The 23455-nt window shown below is 39.1% G+C and overlaps 1 protein-coding gene across 3 annotated transcripts in view; it reads right to left on the bottom strand.

Moving 5' to 3' along the window:
* The window catches only part of LOC127437407 (S phase cyclin A-associated protein in the endoplasmic reticulum-like), a 183750-nt gene extending 160748 nt beyond the window's left edge, over positions 1-23002 (bottom strand). For 2 of the 3 annotated variants that reach the window (XM_051692273.1, XM_051692275.1), the window contains exon 1: positions 22750-23002. In XM_051692273.1, coding sequence (XP_051548233.1) covers positions 22750-22923 — 174 coding nt within the window. In that variant the 5' untranslated portion in view covers positions 22924-23002. Of the gene's footprint in view, positions 1-9975; positions 10027-22749 lie in introns of those variants that run through there. The other variant, XM_051692277.1, reaches the window with a different exon arrangement.
* Between the last annotated feature and the right edge of the window lie 453 nt (positions 23003-23455).

Genomic DNA, 23455 nt, shown 5'->3' with positions numbered 1-23455 from the left:
GTCTCCGCGGAAACGCAGTCAACAAGCCACAAGATAAGATGAAATTAAATTAAACTGTAATATCTATAATGTCATAGAGTCATCATTGTGTAGTTTGATAAAATACGATTGTGCATTGTGTTTAAAAATAAGTAATTAAGTAATAATTGTATTTAGAACCCCAGTGAGCAAGCCGAAGGCGACTGTGGCAAGGAACACAAAATTCCATAAGATGTTGGTTAATGGAGAAAAATAACCTTGGGAGAAACCAGGCTCACTGTGGTGGCCAGTTCCCCTCTGGCTAACCAGCTAAGTGTTAAGGTTCAGTGTTTAAACAAAGATTTTATATGAACTGTAAGATTAATGACTAATGTCTTTGAAGTCCATCCTGGATTAACTGTAGAAGTTCACATAGATGCATTGTCCTTTGTTAGTTGGCTGATGAAGGCTTTTGATGGCAATTCATTGATAGTCTATTTATTCCATTTCAAGAGTGTAGTCCATCAATAGACAAAGGTGATGCAGGCAGAGATCAATGAGGTGCATTGCAGTTCAAACGGCAGGTCATTTAGGTGAGGTGAGGTCCATCCTAAATCCAAGTTTCAGGAAGTGGCATATGAAGTATCCGATGTCTTACAGTTGGAGTTGGCATCAGTTCATCTTCTAAAGTCCATCATAAAAGACTGAAATGATGTCTGGCTAGCACCAGCTATAGTTTGTCATCATTACTCGGCGACATGTAACAGTGGAGTCTAGCCATCCAATCTTTGATTTCATTGATACACTGCTAATTTGGAGAATTGTGAAATTTCGTCGGGTTTAGAAGAAATATAAAGTTGGGTATCGTTGGCATAAGTGGAAACTTATTCCACGATTCCTGATAATATCTCCCAAAGGAAGCATATATAAGGAGAGAAGCAGACACCCTAAAACTAATCCCTGTGGCACTCCATACTTTTGTTTGATTTGGCAATTCCTCATTTACACATACAAAGTGGTAGTGGTCTGATAAATAGGACCTAAACCATGCTAATGCAAGTCCACTAATGCCAACATAATTCTCCAGCCTATTCAAGAGAATGTCATGATCTATCATGTTGAAGGCAGCACTAAGATCTAAAAGCACTAGAAGAGAAATGCAGCTGTGATCAGATGATAAGAGCAAGTCATTTGTAACTCTGAAAAGTGCAGTCTCTGTACTGTGATGGGGCCTAAATCCTGAATGAAATTCTTCATATATACCATTTCTCTGTAGTTTGGATGACACTACGTTTTCTAGTATTTTCGACATAAATGGGAGACTTGAAATCGGTGTATAATTAGCCAGTTCTCCAGGAACAAGCTGTGGCTTCTTAATAAGCGGTTTGATAACTACCATTTTGAAGTTTCTTGGGACATGTCCTAAGGATAGTGAGGAGTTACTAATATTAAGAAGAGGTTCTGAGATTACACGGAATACCTCTTAAGAGCTTAGTTGGTATTGGATCTAACATACATGTTGTGGCTTTTGATTTTTTATAAGTTTTGTTAGCTCTTCATGAACTATGACAGCGAAGGATTGAAGTTGCTCGTGAGAATTTTTGAGACACTGTTTTCTGAGGTGCATTGACAGTTGATTGCATAATTCCAATTTTATTTCTGATGATTTCTATTTTATCAGTAAAGAAATTCATTAAGTCATTACCATTGTGCTGCGACGGAATATCTGGTTCAGTCGATGTTTTATTCCTAACCAATTTAGCCACAGTACTGAATAAACACCTAGGATTGTTGTGATTATTTTCTAGGAGTTTGCTACAGTGCATCCAGAAAGTATTCACAGCGCTTCACTTTTTCCACATTTTGTTATGTTACAGCCTTGTTCCAAAATGGATTAAATTCATTATTTTCCTCAAAATTCTACAAACAATACCCCATAATGACAACGTGAAAGAAGTTTGCTCGAAATCTTTGCAAATTTATAAAAAAAAAAAAAAGTACATATATATATATATATATATATATATATAAAATAAAAAATTAAAAAAATCACATGTACATAAGTATTTACAACCTTTGCCATGATACTCAGGTGCATCCAGTTTCCACTGATCATCCTTGAGATGTTTCTACAACTTGATTGAAGTCCACCTGTGGTAAATTCAGTTGATTGGACATGATTTGGAAAGGCACACACCTGTCTATATAAGGTCCCACAGTTAACAGTGCATGTCAGAGCACAAACCAAGCCATGAAGTCCAAGGAATTGTATGTAGATCTCCGAGACAGGACTGTATCGAGGCACAGATCTGGGGAAGGGTACAGAAAAATGTCTGCAGCATTGAAGGTCCTAATGAGCACAGTGGCCTCCATCATCCGTAAATGGAAGAAGTTTGGAACCACCAGGACTCTTCCTAGAGCTGGCCGCCTGGCCAAATTGACCGATCGAGGGAGAAGGGCCTTAGTCAGGGAGGTGACCAAGAACCCGATGGTCACTCTGACAGAGCTCCAGCATTTCTCTGTGGAGAGAGGAGAACCTTCCAGAAGAACAACCATCTCTGCAGCGCTCCACCAATCAGGCCTATATGGTAGAGTGGCCAGACGGAAGCCACTCCTCAGTAAAAGGCACATGACAGCCTGCCTGGAGTTTGCCAAAAGGCACCTGAAGGACTCTCAGACCATGAGAAACAAAGATTGAACTCTTTGGCCTGAATGGCAAGCGTCATGTCTGGAGGAAACCAGGCACCGTTCATCACCTGGCCAATATCATCCCTACAGTGAAGCATGGTGGTGGCAGCATCATGCTGTGGGGATGTTTTTCAGCGGCAGGAACTGGGAGACTAGTCAGGATCGAGGGAAAGATGAATGCAGCAATGTACAGAGACATCCTTGATGAAAACCTGCTCCAGAGCGCTCTGGACCTCAGGCTGGGGCGAAAGTTCATCTTCCAACAGGACAACGACCCCAAGCACACAGCCAAGATAACAAAGGAGTGGCTCCGGGACAACTCTGTGGATGTCCTTGAGTGGCCCTGCCAGAGCCCAGACTTGAACCCGATTGAACATCTCTGGAGAGATCTGAAAATGGCTGTGCACCGACGCTCCCCATCCAACCTGATGGAGCTTGAGAGGTCCTGCAAAGAAGAATGGGAGAAACTGCCCAAAAATAGGTGTGCCAAGCTTGTAGCATCATACTCAAAAAGACTTGAGGCTGTAATTGGTGCCAAAGGTGCTTCAACAAAGTATTGAGCAAAGGCTGCGAATACTTATGTACATGTGATTTTTTTTTTTCTGTTTTTTTATTTTTAATAAATTTGCAAAGATTTCAAAAAATTATTCACATTGTCATTATGGGGTATTGTTTGTAGAATTTTGAGGAAAATGATGAATTTAATCCATTTTGAAATAAGGCTGTAACATAACAAAATGTGGAAAAAGTGAAGCGCTGTGAATACTTTCCAGATGCACTGTATAATATGCTGACCTGGAAGCTTTTAGTGCCTGTCTGTAGCTACAGACACTATCCTTCCATGCACCATGAAATACCTCTAATACCTTGAAGTAAATTCTTCCACTTGCGCTCCATATTCCGAGCTGCTCTCAAGAGCATTGGTGTGATCACTGTACAATGGTGTGGGGCTTTTTTTCTTTAATTGAGGGGGGGGGGGCACACTATCAAGAGTGCTAGTGATAGGGGGCCTGGGTAGCTCAGCGAGTACTGATGCTGACTACCAACCCTGGAGTCGTGAGTTCCAATCCAGGGCATGCTGAGTGACTCCAGCCAGGTCTCCTAAGCAACCAAATCGGCCCGGTTGCTAGGGAGGGTAGAGTCACATGGAGTCACGATTAGGGGTTTAGCTCTCAATGGGGCGCGTGGTAAGTTGTGTGTGGATCATGGAGAGTAGCATGAGCCTCCACGTGCCGCGAGTCTCCACGGTGTCATGCACAGCGAGCCACGTGATAAGATGCACAGATTGACTGTCTCAGAAGTGGAGACAACTGAGAATTGTCCTCCACCACTCAGATTAAGGTGAGTAACTGCACCACCACAAGAACCTACTAAGTAGTGGGAATTGGGCATTCCAAATTGGGAGAAATGATTTTTTTTTAAAAGAGTGCTAGTGAAGACTGTATATATATTTTCTGTTATTACATCAAGTTCTTCTAGACTTTTTGGCTTACTGAGTATGTGAGACAATTCTGGAAGATTATTATTTAAGCTATCTTTAGTGGTCGAAAGAACAGTTCTACCTTAACGATAGCGTGGTGTAGACTGAGTGACATTAGCTGATGGTAGATGGTAGAGTCGAGGTAATGATCTGAGATATCATCGCTCTGCGGTAGAATATCCATAGTATCAACATCAACTCCATATGACAGAATTAAATCTAGCGTATGATTATGGCAATGAGTTGGTGCCGTCACATTTTGTCTGACTCCAAGAGAGTTGAGAATATTTTTATTTATTCTTTATATAAATGGTCAGCAATTGACTGATACTAACAATACTGATGTTTATTAAGCTATTTATTGAATTTTCATTTATTCTTTATTTTCTCAGTGTTCATTTTTAGAATTTGTTGACAATATATAATAAATGTCAAATGTTCTGTGATAAAAATATTTGTTTAAGAAAGCAGCCTTCTGAGTACATTTGCATAGTCATATCAGTGCAAAATCGGTGCACAATCCACATAGAAAATGTCTGTTTTCATTCCAGCTCAAAAATTAGCTATATCGGTCACCATAACAGTAATCGGTGACTTTTCCCTCTCTAAAGTTGGTATCGGTCTCAAAAATCCCATATCAGTCGGGCTCTAGTAAATATTTGTATGATCATAAAGAGTCAAAAACTAAGACATAAACTGAACAAGTTTCACAGACATGTGACTAACAGAAATGGAATAATGACTCCCTGAACAAAGGGGGGGTCAAAATCAAAAGTAACAGTCAGTCATCTGATGTGGCCAACAGCTGCATTAAGGATAGCAGTGCATCTCCTCATGGACTGCACCAGATTTGCCAGTTCTTGCTGTGAGATGTTACCCCACTCTTCCACCAAGGCACTTGCAAGTTCACGGACATTTCTGGGGGGAATGGCCCTAGCCCTCACCCTCCGATCCAACAGGTCCCAGACGTGCTCAATGGGATTGAGATCCGGGCTCTTCGCTGGCCATGGCAGAACTCTGATATTCCTGTCTTGCAGGAAATCACGCACAGAATGAGCAGTATGGCTGGTGGCATTGTCATGCTGGAGGGTCATGTCAGGATGAGCCTGCAGGAAGGGTACCACATGAGGGAGGGATGTCTTACCTGTAACACACAGCGTTGAGATTGCCTGCAATGACAACAAGCTCAGTCTGATGATGCTGTGACACACCGGACTTGAGCAATCCGACGGCAAAGTTGTTGCGTGGGCTCTCGTAGGCGTACATGGACTGTTTGAGTTTAGAAGGTTGGCGCTGTTGTGCGTGGAGTTAATGTTTGGTTCGGGGGGGGGAGTTTTGGGTTTGATTATTGCACTAATGTTGGAATGTGGTCTTTATAATTTTATTTTTGACACAATCTATTTTTTCTAATATGTCAAAATGTCAAATGTTAGTATAAATGGATTGGCTCTCTCCACATGGAATGTGAATGGGTTGGGGCACCCCATTAAAAGAAGGAAAGTTATTTCCCTCCTTAAACTAAGAAATATGATATAGTGTTTCTTCAAGAAACATTTTTGCCCAGAGGAAGCTGAAAAATTTGGGAAAATATGGGGTGGACATGTTTTCTTTAGTGCTGGCTCAAGTAAGAGCAGGGGAGTCATTACACTGATAAGTAAACATCTAAAATTCAAATGTCTCAAACAGATTAAAGATAAATTAGGAAGAGTCATTACACAGGATGTGTAAAAATCTTGGTCTTACAGATATTTGGAGACTTTTGAACCCATCTGGTAGGGACTATACATTTTTTATTTATATAAAAAAGTCCCTCATTTAATCTGTTGTTGATTGCTCAATTGGAAACATCTTAGTCTCATACGGAGAAAAAGAAATCATATAGTTGGCGCTTTAATGTATCCCTTTTGCAAAATCCTGAATTTCAACAAATGTTAAAGGCTGAAATCAGTGTTTATATGGAGACCAACTGGTCCTCAGTATCCTCTGTGGGCATGGCTTGGGAGGCACTTAAGGCAGTTCTTAGGGGTCGGATCATACAGTATGCCTCATTCATCAAAAAATCCAAAGCACGAGAATTCGTGGAATTGGAAGGGAATATTAAAGGTGCTGAGGCAGAACTGAAGCTCCGAATGTCATCTGATGTCCTCAGAGAATTAACCCGATTGAAATACAGATATAATACCATTTTGTTGCGAAAGGTGGAGTTTTGGCTATTCAGACTCGGTGGACAAAGCAGGGAAGCTTTTGGCTAGATATATAAAGAAGAGAGGGTCTTTTTCTACCATTCCCTCAGTGAAATCTGCTTGTGGTGAAATATTTACCTCAGCCAAAGATATTAATAATCATTTTAAAGAATACTATCTTGATCTCTATAGATCCACGTCTTCGTCTACTGATGAAGATATTAGAAACTTTGTGGAACCATTAGAACTCCCTAAACAGAACTGGCTCCACTTTTGTTAGAAGTTTACACGGAATCATTAAAGAATGGAAAGCTTCCGCCAACCATGACACAAGCCCGGATCAGTCTGATTCTTAAAAAGGACAAATATCCAAGCGAGTGTAAGAGTTACCGTCCAATTTCCCTGATCCAGCTTGACGTAAAATATTGTCAAAAATTCTGGCTAACCGATTAAGTTATGACATCTCTTATACATATAGATCAGGTGGGGTTTATTCGGGCCGCAGCTCTTCTGATAACATTAGGCATTTCATCAATATCATGTGGCCAGTGGCGAATGATCAGACTCCGGTAGCTGTCATCTCACTTGACACCGAAAACGCGTTTGATATGGTAGAATGGGATTATCTTTTTAAGATTTTGGAAATATACGGTTTCGGGAATACATTTATTGGATGGATTAAGTTACTATATAGACACCCGGTAGCAGCGGTACAAACAAATGGATTAATTTCAGATTATTTTACTCTGGATAGGGGCACCCGGCAGGGTTGCCCTCTTTCCCCATTATTGTTCTGTCTTGCCCTGGAACCATTAGCTGCCACGATAAGAAAGGAAGATTTTCCAGGGGTGGTGGCAACAGGTATGGCGCATAAGCTTTTGTATGATATTTTATTATTCGTCTTCGACCCTACTAGATCTATGCCTTGCCTCCACAGAATTATTAATTCCTTTTCTATGTTCACGGGATACAGAGTTAACTGGTCTAAATTCGAAGCTTTGGCTCCACGCCTTTCAGTGGCCCAAACAGGGCATTACGTATTTGGGTATTTTATTCCCAGCAAATGTGTCTGATTTAGTTAGAGTTAATTTTGACCCTTTAATAAAAAGGTTTGAGCAATGTGGGCAGGAGACTTCATTACATTTATCTATGATTAGGAAGGTTAATGTTATTAAAATGATTTGTATTACAAAATTCAACTACCTGCTACAGTCTGTCTCTACAGATGTCCCCCTCTTATTTCAAGCAATTTGATAGCATAGAGAAGTCCTTCGTTTGGAATGGTAAACGTCCCAGGTTACATTTCAGTAAGTTGCATAGGCCGATTGACAAAGGTGGGCTAGACCTACCCAAGATTTTGTTTTATTATTATGCATTCGGTCTCAGACTTTTGGCTCATTGGTCACTTCCACCTGAGAGAGCTCCTCCCTGGTTTTGTATTGAACAGGAAGTTCTTGCCCCTATTTTGCCATCGCAAAGCCTTTCTATCAAACTAACCAGAGAAGTTAAATTACACCCCTTTGTCTCGCATTTGCACTCGGTATGGACAAAAGTGTCCGGTGTTTAATTCTGACATTTATTTAAATGTTGCCTCGAGCATATGGCTGAACCCAAAATGTATTAATAAGTCCCCTTTCTGGTGGTCAGAGTGGATTGTGAGGGGGGTTGCTACACTCGGTGGCCTATTAGAGAGTGTTGAGATCCTTTGAAAATTTGGTTCAACATTTTGGGATTCCCAGATCTCTTTTTTTTTTTTTTTTTTTTTAGGTATTTACAACTGCGCCACCTGCTCTGTACTATTTCTGGGAGTAACATACACCTCCCCCCCAAAGCGGCAGACACTCTGGGAGTGGTGATTACTGCTTTTGGAAAAGGTCATGAGGCATCAGTGTATTACTCCCTGCTAATTCAGAATCTGGGGGACAGAGCTTTAACTTCTATCAAAAGATTATGGGAGAAAGATTTAAACTTGGTATGAGGAGGAGGGAGTGTGGGCTAGGATTTTAAAAAACATCAAGTCTGCATCTTGAGATGCAAGGGTGAGCCTTTTGCAATTCAAGATTTTACATCGATTCTATTGGACCCCCTCTAGATTGTATAGGCTTGGTCTTAAAGACACACCCACCTGCTGGTGATGTCAATCAGAAGATGGAGACACAACCCATGTCTTTTGGTGGTGTGTTAATATCTAAGAATTTTGGTTCAAGGTTCAGAGTTTTGTGTGTGATGTATTGGGCACTCAAATTTCATTTTGCCCCAGACTGGCGATGGGGCGGTCATCAATATAGAGAATAAGCACATAACAAATTGTGTCCTAACCAGCGTCATGGTCGCCAGACAAATCAGGAGTGGTGCTCGGAGATGGGGAGGGTGGCGGCTTTTGAAGAAGGGTCATCTAGAAGACTGGGTAATTTGGACTTGTTTGTGGGGAAATGGGGTAAATATCTGGCGTTTTTGGAGGGCTTTTGGGGAGGGGCAGTGGAGAGAGAGGTGTAGTGGTTATTTGGGGTCGTGGTGGGGGGTAATAGTGGGGGTTAAGTATTGATTCTGTTTGTATTTGTTTTGCTTTTCTTTGTTTAATATATGAATCAATAAAAAAAAATGTTAATCACAAAAAAATATATAATAATAACCTGGGGGAGTAGATTCATTTAAACTAATATATTTATCCGGTTTAAGCCAGTTTTCAGTCAAGCAGAGCGCATCCAAACTATGATCTGTAATTTCATTTACAATCAGTGCTTTGGTTGAAAGAGAATTTTTCAAATTTGACATTAAAAACATTTTTCTAAATGATTTAGTGAGGGGGTTGTGTATGGTAGTTCGGGGAACAGACACGGTCTCTGTATGATATCTAGGTGATACTGTCCCTATGTGTTGTAGTTTGTGACCTGTGTGACGTCTTAAGGCAGCTAGCAGACATTCGGATTAACCAGTTTGTCTGCTTCCCGACCTGGGCCCCAGTTAGTCAAATACTACCACTATTAAGACTATGAGCCAAATTACTAGAGAGGAGAGCGGCACCTTCCCTGGAGGGATGGAGTCTGTCTCTATTTAGCAGGTTAGGTCAGGTCAGAGCATATTACAGTGTCTTTTGCAAATCCACACACCTCTTTAACATAAAAGCCGGACATCATTAGTGCCAACATGAATAACAATTTTAGAAAATCTACGTTTAGCATTAGCCAGCACGAGGCGCTCAAGCGCAGGCAATGCATTTAACAATGGTGTCTGGGGACTATTTCCACGTTCCTTAAAATAGAATCACCTATGACCAAGACTCTTTCAAAATGATTCTCAGTAGGTGCATCACTGAGTGGGGAGAATCGATTGGAAACATTAACAGGAACGGGAGAGTGGTGTCACTTTGCTGAGTATGCCACCGAGACGTCACCCAAATGCCCTGCTGCAGGGGCTCTACACCCGGAATCAAAATGTGTGTGTTGCTCGCTATATAACCCGCAACCAAACAGTATCTACCGGTTTCTCTCTCACGGACCTCAACTAGCATTCAGATGCATTTCTAACTCATTAACCTTCTCCATCAGCCTGACTCATTCCTTACATTTATCACATGTAAATCCCTCACTGCTGACAGAAGAAGCTATAGTAAACATGTGGCATGCAATGCAGGAAGAAATAACAGGAGCGTATGCCATGACTTACCACAATTGATTGTTGTTTATGGTTGTTCTTGTGCGGCAAGGGTTTGAGATCGATGTGATTCGATGGGGTTCCTGATCAGCAGAGATTTGAGATTGGTGCAATAATCCACGTAAAACACAGTGGAGAAAATGAATCCACGCAGTCGAGACGCGAGATGTAGACAAGCGGAGTAAAAAAAGAAAGAAAAGAGAAAGAAAACGGGTGCACGCTGTAAAATACACGCAGTTAAAACAGTAGAAAAGTGGAAAAAAAACAAAGCACGTGGTAAAATAGGGTGAAACGATGAATGTATAAGAGGAATAAGCAATGCCAAGCAGGCTAGCAAGCTACAAACACAGACTCGTGCAGCGTGCCGCAGCAACCGGAACAGGAAGTCAGGTTTGGGATTTGAACCATCTCCTAACCACATGTATTAAGCTTCTGTGCATAACATTTTTCTGCAACATTTATGTTAGACATGAATGATACACTGAAAAAAAGGCTCTTTGAATTTACTAAATCATTTTAAGGTATGTGGTTGCACAAAATTGTTTTGTATGAACATTTAAGATACAGTTGTGCTCAAAAGTTTGCATACTCTGGCAGAAATTGTGAAATTTTGGCATTGATTTTGAAAATATGACTGATCATGCAAAAAAAAAGTATCTTATTTAAGGATAGTGATCATATGAAGCCATTTATCATCACATAGTTGTTTTGCTCTTTTTTTAAATCATGATGATTACAAAAATCACCCAAATTGCCCTGATCAAAAGTTTACATACCCTTGAATGTTTGGCCTCGTTACAGACACACAAGGTGACACACACAGGTTTAAATGGCAATTAAAGGTTAATTTCCCACACCTGTGGCTTTTTAAAATTGCAGTTAGTGTCTGTGTATAAATAATCAATGAGTTTGTTAGCTCTCATGTGGATGCACTGAGCAGGCTAGATACTGAACCATGGGGAGCAGAAAAGAACTGTCAAAAGACCTGCGTAACAAGGTAATGGAACTTTATAAATATGGAAAAGGATATAAAAAGATATCCAAAGTCTTGAAAATGCCAGTCAGTACTGTTCAATCACTTATTAAGAAGTGGAAAATTCGGGGATCTCTTGATTCAAAGCCAAGGCCAGGTAGACCAAGAAAGATTTCAGCCACAACTGCCAGAAGAATTGTTTGGGATACAAAGAAAAACCCACAGGTAACCTCAGAAGAAATACAGGCTGCTCTGGAAAAAGACTGTGTGGTTGTTTCAAGGAGCACAATACTTGAACAAAAATGAGCTACATGGTTGAGTTGCCAGAAAGAAGCCTTTACTGTGCCAATGCCACAACTGACAACACCCTGACACGCCTCACAGTTTCTGGCACACTGTAATTTGGAGTGACGAGACCAAAATAGACCTTTATGGTCACAACCACAAGCGCTATGTTTGGAGAGGGGTCAACAAGGCCTATAGTGAAAAAAATACCATCCCCACTGTGAAGTATGGTGGTGGCTCACTGATGTCTTGGGGGTGTGTGAGCTGTAAAGGCACGGGGAATCTTGTGAAAATCGATGGCAAGATGAATGCAGCATGTTATCAGAAAATACTGGCAGACAATTTGCATTCTTTTACACGAAAGCTGCGCATGGGACGCTCTTGGACTTTCCAGCATGACAATGACCCTAAGCACAAGGTCAAGTTGACCCTCCAGTGGTTACAGCAGAAAAAGGTGAAGGTTCTGGAGTGGCCATCACAGTCCCCTGACCTTAATATCATCGAGCCACTCTGGGGAGATCTCAAACGTGTGGTTCATGCAAGACGACCAAAGACTTTGCATGACCTGGAGGCATTTTGCCAAGACGAATGGGCAGCTATACCACCTGCAAGAATTTGGGGCCTCATAGAGAACTATTACAAAAGACTGCACTTTGTCATTGATGCTATAGGGGGCAATACACAGTATTAAGAATTAAGGGTACGCAGATTTTTGAACAGGGGTCATTTCATTTTTTTCTTTGTTGCCATGATTTGTTTTATGATTGTGCCATTCTGTTATAACCTACAGTTGAATATGAAACCCATAAGAAATAAAAGAAATGTGTTTTGCCTGCTCACTCATGTTTTCTTTGAAAATGGTATATATATTACCAATTCTCCAAGGGTATGCAAACTTTTGAGCTCAACTGTATATTACAAGTTGAAAAGCTTAATTAGGGGAAGTGACCCAATTAAGCCCACCCAAATCTAAGTTTGACATGTTTTCTTATAGAAATGTTAACAGCCTTCCACTAAAATGAGTATTAAATCAAAGATTAATCTCTCATCTAAACACTCATGTTATGTTTTGTCATAAACTAAATTAAGTTACTTTATTTAACTGCAAACATGAAAAGTCTGGAGTGGGCTTATAAGGAACATGTGTTCTTAATAAGCCCACTATGCTTTTAAAAATGTAAATTCTTCACATTTTACTAAATAAACACCTTCATTTTTATATTGTTTTTAGATTTGGACCTCAAACATCACAACAAATGAATGAAATACTACATTTTTTAATCCTGCAAGCTTTAATTACATTGGTCTCTGCCCATTCATTTTCTCCCTGCAATGAAAATAGATCCAGTATGTAGAGTTGACTATGAATTCAATTTTCAATTAACAATTTTTAACATAAGGTTAAGTGGATTATTTGCTCAGTGGGCTTATTAGGAACAATAGGGGTCGATGGAAAATAAACCGTAATAATTTACAGTAGAGTCAAGGTAAACAATTTTTCCTGAAATAAAAACACTATTTTACAATGTAGAGCCATGGTACTTAACAGGTGGCATGAAACCATCTTTTTGTGGCCCGTGTGATGTTATGACAAAATTATTAACGTGTATGAATTGAGGTGTCGATTTTCTAGAGCCTTTACGGTAATTCTCAGTATTGTTAGGTTACTGGACCATTATAGAGGAAAAGAAACGGCAAAAGAATGAATTTAACTTCAAAGCCACAAAAATAAAATTGGATTATAAACTATAACACAGTGGTGTAGTCGGGGCCATATGCACATATACGTCGTATTACTTATTTCCCAGGGCTGTTTGCGTATAAAGACTTCTATTTGACTTCTATTACCCTCGGTATACCCACTTGTTTTGCTGCTTCATAAGTTCATATTCTACAGTCGTGTTAGTTTCCCTTTAACTGTATTGGATGCCGTTTTGTGAAACTGGAGATTCTTTGTTGTAATTGGTGCATTATCACTTGAATTCTGCCATTTCCTGCCCCTGACAGTGAGAGGAGAGAGAGAGAGAGAGAGACTCACCCTCTCACTGAAGCAGTATCTGGTCAAATTAATTAACAAAATATGCCAAACATCCTGTAAAATAAGGAATCGTCCTGTAATTAAGGGAAAAAATTGCATTCCGTATGAAATTCATACACAATGCCGTTTGTCCCGTATTTTAGCATCACACACACAAACTGCTGAGTATGTCACAAATTGAGAGAAATTTACCTGAAACACACACACCTTTCACGTGAGTTGTGCGAGATATCAGCTGTTGCTTTACACGGGCGATCAGTAACCTAGTGTCCATTCACTTTTCACACTGTTTTGTTATCGGCAAAGTGAAAATGTGTAAAAAAAAAAAATAAATAAATAATTATTGATAAAACATTTCTTTTATCGATAAAAATGGTGCGCGTGATGACGTCATGCTTAAACACTTGCAAAAGAAATCTGCCATTAAGCCGTTTCCATACAGAAATGTGTGTATATCGCTAATTGTGTACCTTTCGCCTCCCAGATGTCCCTAATTTTTCCCCCCGAAGTCTTTGTAAAATGGGGAGAGTATTGAGACGATTGAAATTAGCCAGTTTTCTGTCATTTTAATTTCACAAATAAATGCAATCAGAAGATGAGGAATTGCCATCAAAAGGGAACTGTTCCCCTTCTGATAGGACTGTAATATTGGTCCTGATGTTGCACCTATCGCAGGTTGCCACCGGTTCCGACCCGAAAGCGAATCGTCATGGCCCTGTTCAAGCTAGCAACCTGCAAAAGTAGTGGGGGAATATATATTTTTTTAATTTAATGCTTTATTCGTTTGGTAATTTAATACAGGGAATTTTGCCGGCATTTTTTCAAAAGTAAGCTAAACAATTTAATATAATTATTGTAAGTAACTGTAAGTGTTCCAAAAAAGCACACTGAAGCTTTTCTCCTAGTATTGTGTATTTATATTTAATTTAAAACATCTTTGTGCACAAAAATTATATGTTTTTGTATTCTGGGCTAATTCCATGACAGCCGTCTATTATTTCGAATGGTGTAGAAAAGCAACTTTAATAAATAAACGGATGGCTACCGAGATTAAATTAATCGTGGCCATTCATTTGTTCTCCGTGCACTTGTCAATGACAGGTGCATGATACAAGATATTTGTGTTGGCACTCCTGGAAGTGTCATGACGCAGATGTGTTTGCAGCATCGGATCTGTGCAGGTATGCCGTTAAGACCAATCCATAACAGTGCGAGTAAAGCTTCACGTACAATAAATTGGCTTTCAAGGATGTACACCTTGTCGTCATGATTAACACAGGCTAAGGATTGGGGCAAATTCTTTCATGTGACACTATATTTTTGCATTAATGCCAATTTTCTCAACAAAAAGTGTTTCCAAATCAGTTTTTAAGTGACATTTGAAGTACTGACAGAATTTATGCACAAGAGTTAAACGGAAAAATATTCTGTCGACACGACGTGAAATTTTAGCGATAATTTGCATTTCCATCAGCTATATCGGTAAACTTTTTGATGCGCTACACTTTGTCGCCAAAAAACCCTTGGATGGAAACATGGTGACAATCAGCGCATGTTTTCTGTCAGAAGCAAGATCATTTTGTCAAAATCATACAGCATTCAAGCGCATGTTAATTGTTTCCCACCACTGGGAATTTAAAACACCAGTAAACGCACCTATTCATGACATGCCATTACATTTTATTGCATATGTCAGAGCTCGTTCTGGAAGAGAGAGAGAGGAGAAAAACTGCATTACTGCAGAAATTCAAAATAAAAGTACAGTGGTACAGATTTAGTTAAAACACTTAACGTGATTTTCTAACATTTCCCTTCTGATAAACACTATTTACTACCAAAACAACGACACTAATCTAAGGAGAAATACACTATTTTCATATTAAGCCTTTTCTCTACCTTTCTCTCTTCCTCCTGGTCGTTGTATTAAAGCGTTTTTGATTTTAAGTTCAGTAGGGGACGTTCCCACTGAACGTGTTTTTGTGTCCGTCTGCGCTGTTTTTCAATGTTTAGCAGCATCTCGCACAGACACGCCTGTAAATATGGGTCATTCCTACAATTCTTTGACATTTAAGTCCCCATTACAAGTGTGTGTGGTATTTATAGTTTAATTTCACCCGATTACAATTTTGATAGACTTGTTAAAAAGAATAAAGACTTTTTATAATGTTACACACTTCTGTGGGCTTAAGTTACATTTTAAATATTTGAAATCCTTTTCTATTGCACTGTGTCAATATCTCATGTCCCAAAAACTGCACGTCAAACATCTTTGACAAAAATAAATGCTAAATCATTGGATTTCTATTTTTCCCCCACATACAGTTAAGAGTTCAGTATTCTTTCACTAACATGTATTCATTTGTGGTAAATGTGTAATTTCAACACTGATTGTGGAGGTTTTTTTGTGTGTCCCTTGATTTATAGCACACACTGTTATGTCATGATACTATGACTTTTCATTGAAGATATATGTTAGGAAATGACATCACACGCACTGGAGGACATCAGCCATTCTGTTATTTGAAGTTTATAACTCTGTTGTTTTATTTATGTTTTCCTTTATTTTGTGGTGTTAGTCATATGTGGTCAAGCATAACATGTCCACCATATTATGGGAAGATATATGGGAAATTAATATAATTTAAAATTTCAATATACAGTATTTATGTTAACAGAAATAAAATCATAAATATTTGTTTACGAACATGTTTCCTAGATATTAATCACAGACCATGTAGTGGCTTATTTATCCACTGACTGTCCACCCTGTTATTGTCCACTCTGATGCTGCCCATTTAACTGGATGGACATCTGAATTTTTTAGTAATTTATCTTAACCAGTATGACTAATACAATCTTTAATATGTCCCTGTAATGTTGAAACATGAAGAAACTTGTAAAAGTGTTTTATTTTTCAAAAGTTCCAAAGCTGGAATGTCACCAAATTGTAGGAATGACCCATTTACGATATGTACAGATTTGCAGTTCCGCTGCTCTCTATGCGCAGATTACGCAGTCTACAGTAACAGTTAAGTACAATCTATAGTAACTTCTTTCTATATATGGCAATAAATTTCACAAAATGTACATTTTAAATGAACTAATAATAATAATAATAATTGCAGTGGTGCATTCTGCTACAGTATATAGCCTACTTTTAAAAGTGTGAATCTAAAAAATAAAAAATAAAAAAAACACTGTATTGGCCTATATACACGATCATTATTTTGATATCACATTTTTATTTTTACAAAGAACCACACTTTTACAATAATGAAGCTATATATCTATATAGGTTTCATTTTATTATTGTTAATTACATGTGTCCATAATGTATTAAATAGCTAATTTAGTATAATCTACTCGCCTCATTAATATAAAAAAGCAATTCAAATCTTTTTTAATTAAATAAAGAGTGCGGCCCTTGAGGCTGAGGGGACCCTGCTTTCCGGCCCCCCGGCTTTCCAAAGTTGAGTACCTCTGATGTATAGCATGTTTGATACTGGTGTTTAAACAAATAAAATAATTATTCTGCTTTTAAGCTTTCAGCAAATAGACTTTAAGGAACTGTTCCTTATTAGTCCACATAAAAAACCAAGATATATTTCTGGATTATAATTGCAGACAGAGCACTAAATCTTGTTTGTGCTCAAGAAGCTTCTTAAATATTTTCATTTAATGTGGTTAACAACAGATTTTATTCATTTATTTTCTTTTACCACATCTATCTTTGTAAGCATCACTCAGGCAGTGTCCTGCACTAGCTCCAGGTACTCATCAAATCCATCTTTTCAAATACAAAGTATTGCTGTTAAATATAAAGAAAATAAATAATATTAAGTTGCATTTGATTTATTAATCTCTTAATTTTTTTTTCATTCCTCACCCGGTTTGTTCAGCTGACTCCAGAACAGTGGTAGCACATGGTCCCATTCGACTGGCTTAAAATAAAAATTAAAACCACAAATATGTGAATTTCCTCTACAACAAATTTTTGGTTGCTTTTTTATATTTCAAAATAAAACAGTAAGTGGGCTTACATGGTATGTGGGCTTAATAGGGTCACTTCTCCTATATTGAGTAAATTCAACAAAATCTAATCATGTTCATTCAACATAATTTAAATATTTACATGTTTTATTTACATTTAAATATTTACTTGTATCTTTATTTGCCGACTCTATATTCTTCAACTTCAGTCTGTGGTCCAGCTATGGCAGAACATGAAGGGCAGTTTGGTTGTCTAAATGCCCTTCTTTCGGATAAAATTACAGTGGTTATACACGTTCATTTAAAGAGAGTCACATTGTGGGCCTGGGTAGCTCAGCGAGTACTGACGCAGACTACCACCCCTTGGAGTCACGAGTTAGAATCCAGAGTGTGCTGAGTGACTCCAGCCAGGTCTCCTAAGCAACCAAATTGGCCCGGTTGCTAGGGAGGGTAGAGTCCCATTGGGTAACCTACTCGTGGTCGCTATAATGTGGTTCTCGCTTTCGGTGGGGCGCGTAGTGAGTTGTGCGTGGATGCTGCGGAGAATAGCGTGAAGCCTCCACACATGCTACGTCTCCGCAGTAACGCGCTCAACAAGCCACTTGATAAGATGCATGGATTGCCGGTCTCAGACGTGGAGGCAACTGAGATTCGTCCTCTGCCACCCGGATTGAGGTGAGTCACTACGCCACCACGAGGACTTAGAGCGCATTGGGAATTGGGCATCCCAAATTGGGAGAAAATATATACACTATATTGCCAAAAGTATTCGCTCACCCATCCAAATAATTGAATTCAGGTGTTCCAATCACTTCCATGGCCACAGGTGTATAAAATGAAGCACCTAGGCATGCAGACTGCTTCTACAAACATTTGTGAAAGAATGGGCCGCTCTCAGGAGCTCAGTGAATTCCAGCGTGGTACTGTGATAGGATGCCACCTGTGCAACAAGTCCAGTCGTGAAATTTCCTTGCTACTAAATATTCCACAGTCAACTGTCAGTGGTATTATAACAAAGTGGAAGCGATTTGGGAATGACAGCAACTCAGCCACGAAGTGGTAGGCCACGTAAAATGACAGAGCGGGGTCAGCGGATGCTGAGGCGCATAGTGCGCAGAGGTCGCCAACTTTCCGCAGAGTCAATCGCTACAGACCTCCAAAGTTCATGTGGCCTTCAGATTAGTGCGTAGAGAGCTTCATGGAATGGGTTTCCATGGCCGAGCAGCTGCATCCAAGCCATACATCACCAAGTGCAATGCAAAGCGTCAGATGCAGTGGTGTAAAGCACGCCACCACTGGACTCTAGAGCAGTGGAGACGCGTTCTCTGGAGTGACGAATCACGCTTCTCCATCTGGCAATCTGATGGACGAGTCTGGGTTTGGCGGTTGCCAGGAGAACGGTACTTGTCTGACTGCATTGTGCCAACTGTGAAGTTTGGTGGAGGGGGGATTATGGTGTGGGGTTGTTTTTCAGGAGCTGGGCTTGGCCCCTTAGTTCCAGTGAAAGGAACTCTGAATGCTTCAGCATACCAAGAGATTTTGGACAATTCCATGCTCCCAACTTTGTGGGAACAGTTTGGGGATGGCCCCTTCCTGTTCCAACATGACTGCGCACCAGTGCACAAAGCAAGGTCCATAAAGACATGGATGAGCGAGTTTGGTGTGGAAGAACTTGACTGGCCTGCACAGAGTCCTGACCTCAACCCGATAGAGCACCTTTGGGATGAATTAGAGCGAAGACTGCAAGCCAGGCCTTCTCGTCCAACATCAGTGTCTGACCTCACAAATGCGCTTCTGGAAGAATGGTCAAAAATTCCCATAAACGCATTCCTAAACCTTGTGGAAAGCCTTCCCAGAAGAGTTGAAGCTGTTATAGCTGCAAAGGGTGGGCCGACGTCATATTAAACCCTATGGATTAAGAATGGGATGTCACTTAAGTTCATATGCGTCTAAAGGCAGATGAGCGAATACTTTTGGCAATATAGTGTATATATATATATTTTTTTTTTTTATCACATTGCTGAGAACAAGATTTATCTTTGTTAGAAGAAACAATATCTTCTTAAAATAAACATAATTGAACACTAATTATTAACAGAACTGTATACACAACTGCAACACGTATTATTAACCAACAATTATTTACGCTCAACATAATCCAGGTGCAAGAGCCTATGGCAACTCCCCTAAACACAGCTCAGCTGAAACAACTAATTTCTTTTTTGAATTGACTTTAAATTATTGAAGTCTGGTCAAAGAAACTCATAATACGTTTTAAAATAATGTTATTTTATTGAGTAAAATGGAAAACAATTAAAATGAATAAAAGACCAAAACTTTACAGCATACAATTTTTTTAGGGTCAAATTTACTTATTTTTTCAGTGACCTCAAATCATGCTGCTTATTTAGTGGAAGTGTGGTTTCATTTTTCAAAGCCAACAGACTTAAGAATTTCACCTGGTAGATGACAAAACTGGCAACAACAAAAAAAATTACTCACTCGCATTGAAATAGCGATAAGAGACATATCTAGGGATAAGAATATCATAGACCATTGGAGGTGGGTTTTTTGACTTGAGCATGCAAGTACCCATCTGAAACAACCCCGACAACCACCAAGCAATGCCCTAGCAACTACAAACTGTAGCAATCTGTGAAAAAATAGGGCAAATTTTGTTCAGACAAGTGCCCAAAATCCACAGTTCTTTATGATACCGATAGTGGATTTTGCCAATGCCGATAATCGACTAATTGGCTGATAAGTTCTACAATCGATTTATACAATCAACTTCCTTACTTTGTCACACAAAGACCCAACAAGAGTCCAAAATTAATTAAATCCAAGATGCAGCTAGGGCTGCAACAACTAATCGATTCGATATAATCGATAATGAAAATCATCAACAACAAATATCATTATCAATTAGATATTTGCACCAAGGACAGAGAAGCTCAGTGACGTCACTTTACAGCCCAGTGAAAATGTGTTGCATGATGAAACTCATTTGAAAAACAATGGAGACGAGTTGAAGAGGATTAAACAAGTTGTCCAGTGCACGAGAGCACTTTACAAACACTTCAAAGAATATCACAAGCATACAGTTTAATGTGGAGCGCTTGCTGCGTCAGGTGCGTTGACAGAGTGATTGCGCTGTTTAATGTGCTTAAGAGTTGTTTCTCTCCAGCACATAACTTACATTTTACTGCTATTTTCTATGTTTTATAATGTATACATGTTATGAAATCAAAATCAGGTGCGTATTTCCACATATCTTGCAAAACAGTTTGTTTTTACCACATGCGAGTGTCCATTAAACTTCACTGAGCAAGCGAGAGCGCGCATCCACGTCAATCAAACCGATCGCAATGGAGAAAGGGAGTGGCATCATTTTGACCCTTTATCATTTGTTTAAAAAAAAACAAATATTTAAAAACCAAAAAGAAAATCACTGGTTTTATCCGATTAATCGAAGAAATATTACAAGATTAATCTATAATCAAAATAATCGTTAGTTGCAGCCCTAGAACCCAAATCCCAATAAAAGCCAGAAAAAAGATTTTGTGCATAATGTGGAACTTTCAACTATAAACAAGCCCAAAATACACCAACTTATTTCAGGACTGTTATTTTGAAATGAAGGAGACATGGCTCCATTGGAATACTCCATATTGAAGTGTTTACCAAATCAGGGCTCCAGACTAAACAAATGACTAAGCAGCCATTGGCTCATAAACTGAAAGATTTAGGAGCCAAATGGCTGTTTTAGTTGCCACATCACAGAATTGCTTGATTGAGATTGTTGTTCAAAAACAAGATAGAAAGCCAAAGAAAAGACAGCTGATAGCTCATTAATCAGGTATTCAATATATATACTTTATAGTTGAGTGCACAAATTTGCATTCCCCTTTTGTCTCATAACTTTTCACACCCCTTTCAGAATTTATAGAAATATAGAGATAAAAACTCTTTGTATTTAGTACTTCCCTTCAGAATCTACATAAGCAGATATTTACATAAATTATAGCATGCATACAGTAGTGTGTTGCCTTCTTGAGCATCAGTGAATGTTTGCACCTTGTGTAATAGTTGTGTACAAGTCCCTCAATGGTCCTAAGTATCAAAAGCTGGATCTCACATCGCAGAAATAAATAAATAAATTATATATTATATATAAGAGCTGTCGACGTTAACGTGTTAATCCAGTGTGATTAATTATATAAAAAATAACACGTTAAAAAAAATAACTCAAGTAATCATGTCCCCGGACCGCGATAAGGAATATTCCTTCCATCTGAGCAATTCAAGCTTGAAGTACCACCTGTTTTCTCCAGAGGGCAGTAAGCGAAGCTTCATGCAGGGTTCTCAAGACATGTTTTTCTCAGCTTCTAACTTTGTATAACTTGACACCTAAAAATGGTGTTTTTATGACGCGACGCAAACGAGGCGCTCCAAAAGCGTCTGATGCAGGTGTGCATTGACGCATCCTTAGAAAATCCCTCATAATAAATCTTATATTATATATACACTATTATTTTTTATAATATATATTTTATTTATAATGATTTTAATATAACGATTTATAAGTATTTAATCATTATTTATAGAATTATTGTTATTTGAGGGGCTTCCTAAGCAAATATTTATATATGTGATCAATTGCAATCAATTAATCAGCATACCATGTAATTAATTTGATTAAAATTTGTAATCGATTGACAGCCCTAATATTATTATTATTATTATATATTACACACACTGTATATATGGTACATATTAAATTGATTTGATATATTATACTAATATATATAAAAATAAACACACACACACACACACACACACACACACACACACACACACACCATCAGCCACAACATTAAAATCACCTGCCTAATATTGTGTAGGTCCCCCTCGTGCTGCCAAAACAGCGCCAACCCACATCTCAGAATGACATTATGAGATGCTATTTTTCTCACTACAATTGTACAAAGTGGTTATCTGAGTTACCATAGACTTTGTCAGTTCGAACCAGTCTGGCCATTCTCTGTTGACCTCTCACATCAGCAAGGCATTTCTGTCCACAGAACCCAGTAAACTACCTACGTAGACAGCATATTTGGGGATCATATTGCCAAACAGTAACAATTACTACAGTTGTTGTTACTACTGTAAAAGCATAATAAAGAATATGGGATTTCCTTCAAACAGTGCAAGAAGCTGTGATTTTTATTTCTTTAACGACAGAAGTCATCAAAGTTTTTTTTACGGTCATAACAATGACTGTAGAAACGTTTGTATTCAAGAGGAAACTATGGTTGCCATGGTACATTTTTGCAAGGGAAATGCTTAAACATCCTTCCTGATAGGTAGGTGACAATGTAGCTGCTTACATATACAGCATCTTTGGGCATCATAGCTATTACTTATATTCATAAGTATTACTTAAACTGCTGTCTAGGTAGGTAACTCAATGTTTTGGGGCACAGCAGTTGTTTGTTACCTTTAAAGCGATGTTTATGGGCGCATTCCTGCCTTTGCCTCCTCCATGAGACGATCCAGAGCTGTTACTGCACGACCTGTCCCTCCCGTCCCCGCTCTGACCCGATCTTAGTCCGAACCGGTGCTGCTGACCCGCGCCGCGCCGGCGCCCATCGTACCGGCTGTCCTTCGACATGAACCCGGTGTCAAACGAGCCACTTTTAGCGCACGCCAACTTAAACAGATGGCCGAAATTAAACGGGCCTCCGCTTCTTTTACACTGATCACTCTTGGTTCATGCAGAGTGGGGGAGAGAATGCAGCGCCACCAGCTGGACTGGAAGGCGGGAATCTGAAGTTTACACCTTCCCGCCAAAATACCAGTTACTACGGTTGTTACTGCAATAAAAGTGTGGTAACTTTGTATACGGGCTGTTCAGTTGTTGTCCAAAATCCTGAAAGAGAATTACTATTTTCGAGCCATGGGTTCCCTCTGGATTTCCTATGGGTTTTATAATGGCAGTTTTGGATTTATGAGTAAAATAAGGTCTGTGGTAAACATTACTTGAAGAGAGCCTACTTGGACGTTTTGTTCTACAATGCAAATTACACACAGTCATATGTGAATTTTTCGGGTGCCGTGTTTAAAAAAATACAAATAAAAAATATGTTTCTAACAAGCTGCTACATAAGAACTACACGGGTTAAAAAAAAAAAAGAAGGAGAAGA

The sequence above is a fragment of the Myxocyprinus asiaticus genome, chromosome 48 (assembly GCF_019703515.2).
Source record: "Myxocyprinus asiaticus isolate MX2 ecotype Aquarium Trade chromosome 48, UBuf_Myxa_2, whole genome shotgun sequence".
Taxonomy (NCBI): domain Eukaryota; kingdom Metazoa; phylum Chordata; class Actinopteri; order Cypriniformes; family Catostomidae; genus Myxocyprinus; species Myxocyprinus asiaticus.
Note: the sequence above shows the minus strand (reverse complement) of the source record. Positions and strands in the feature narration are given on the sequence as shown.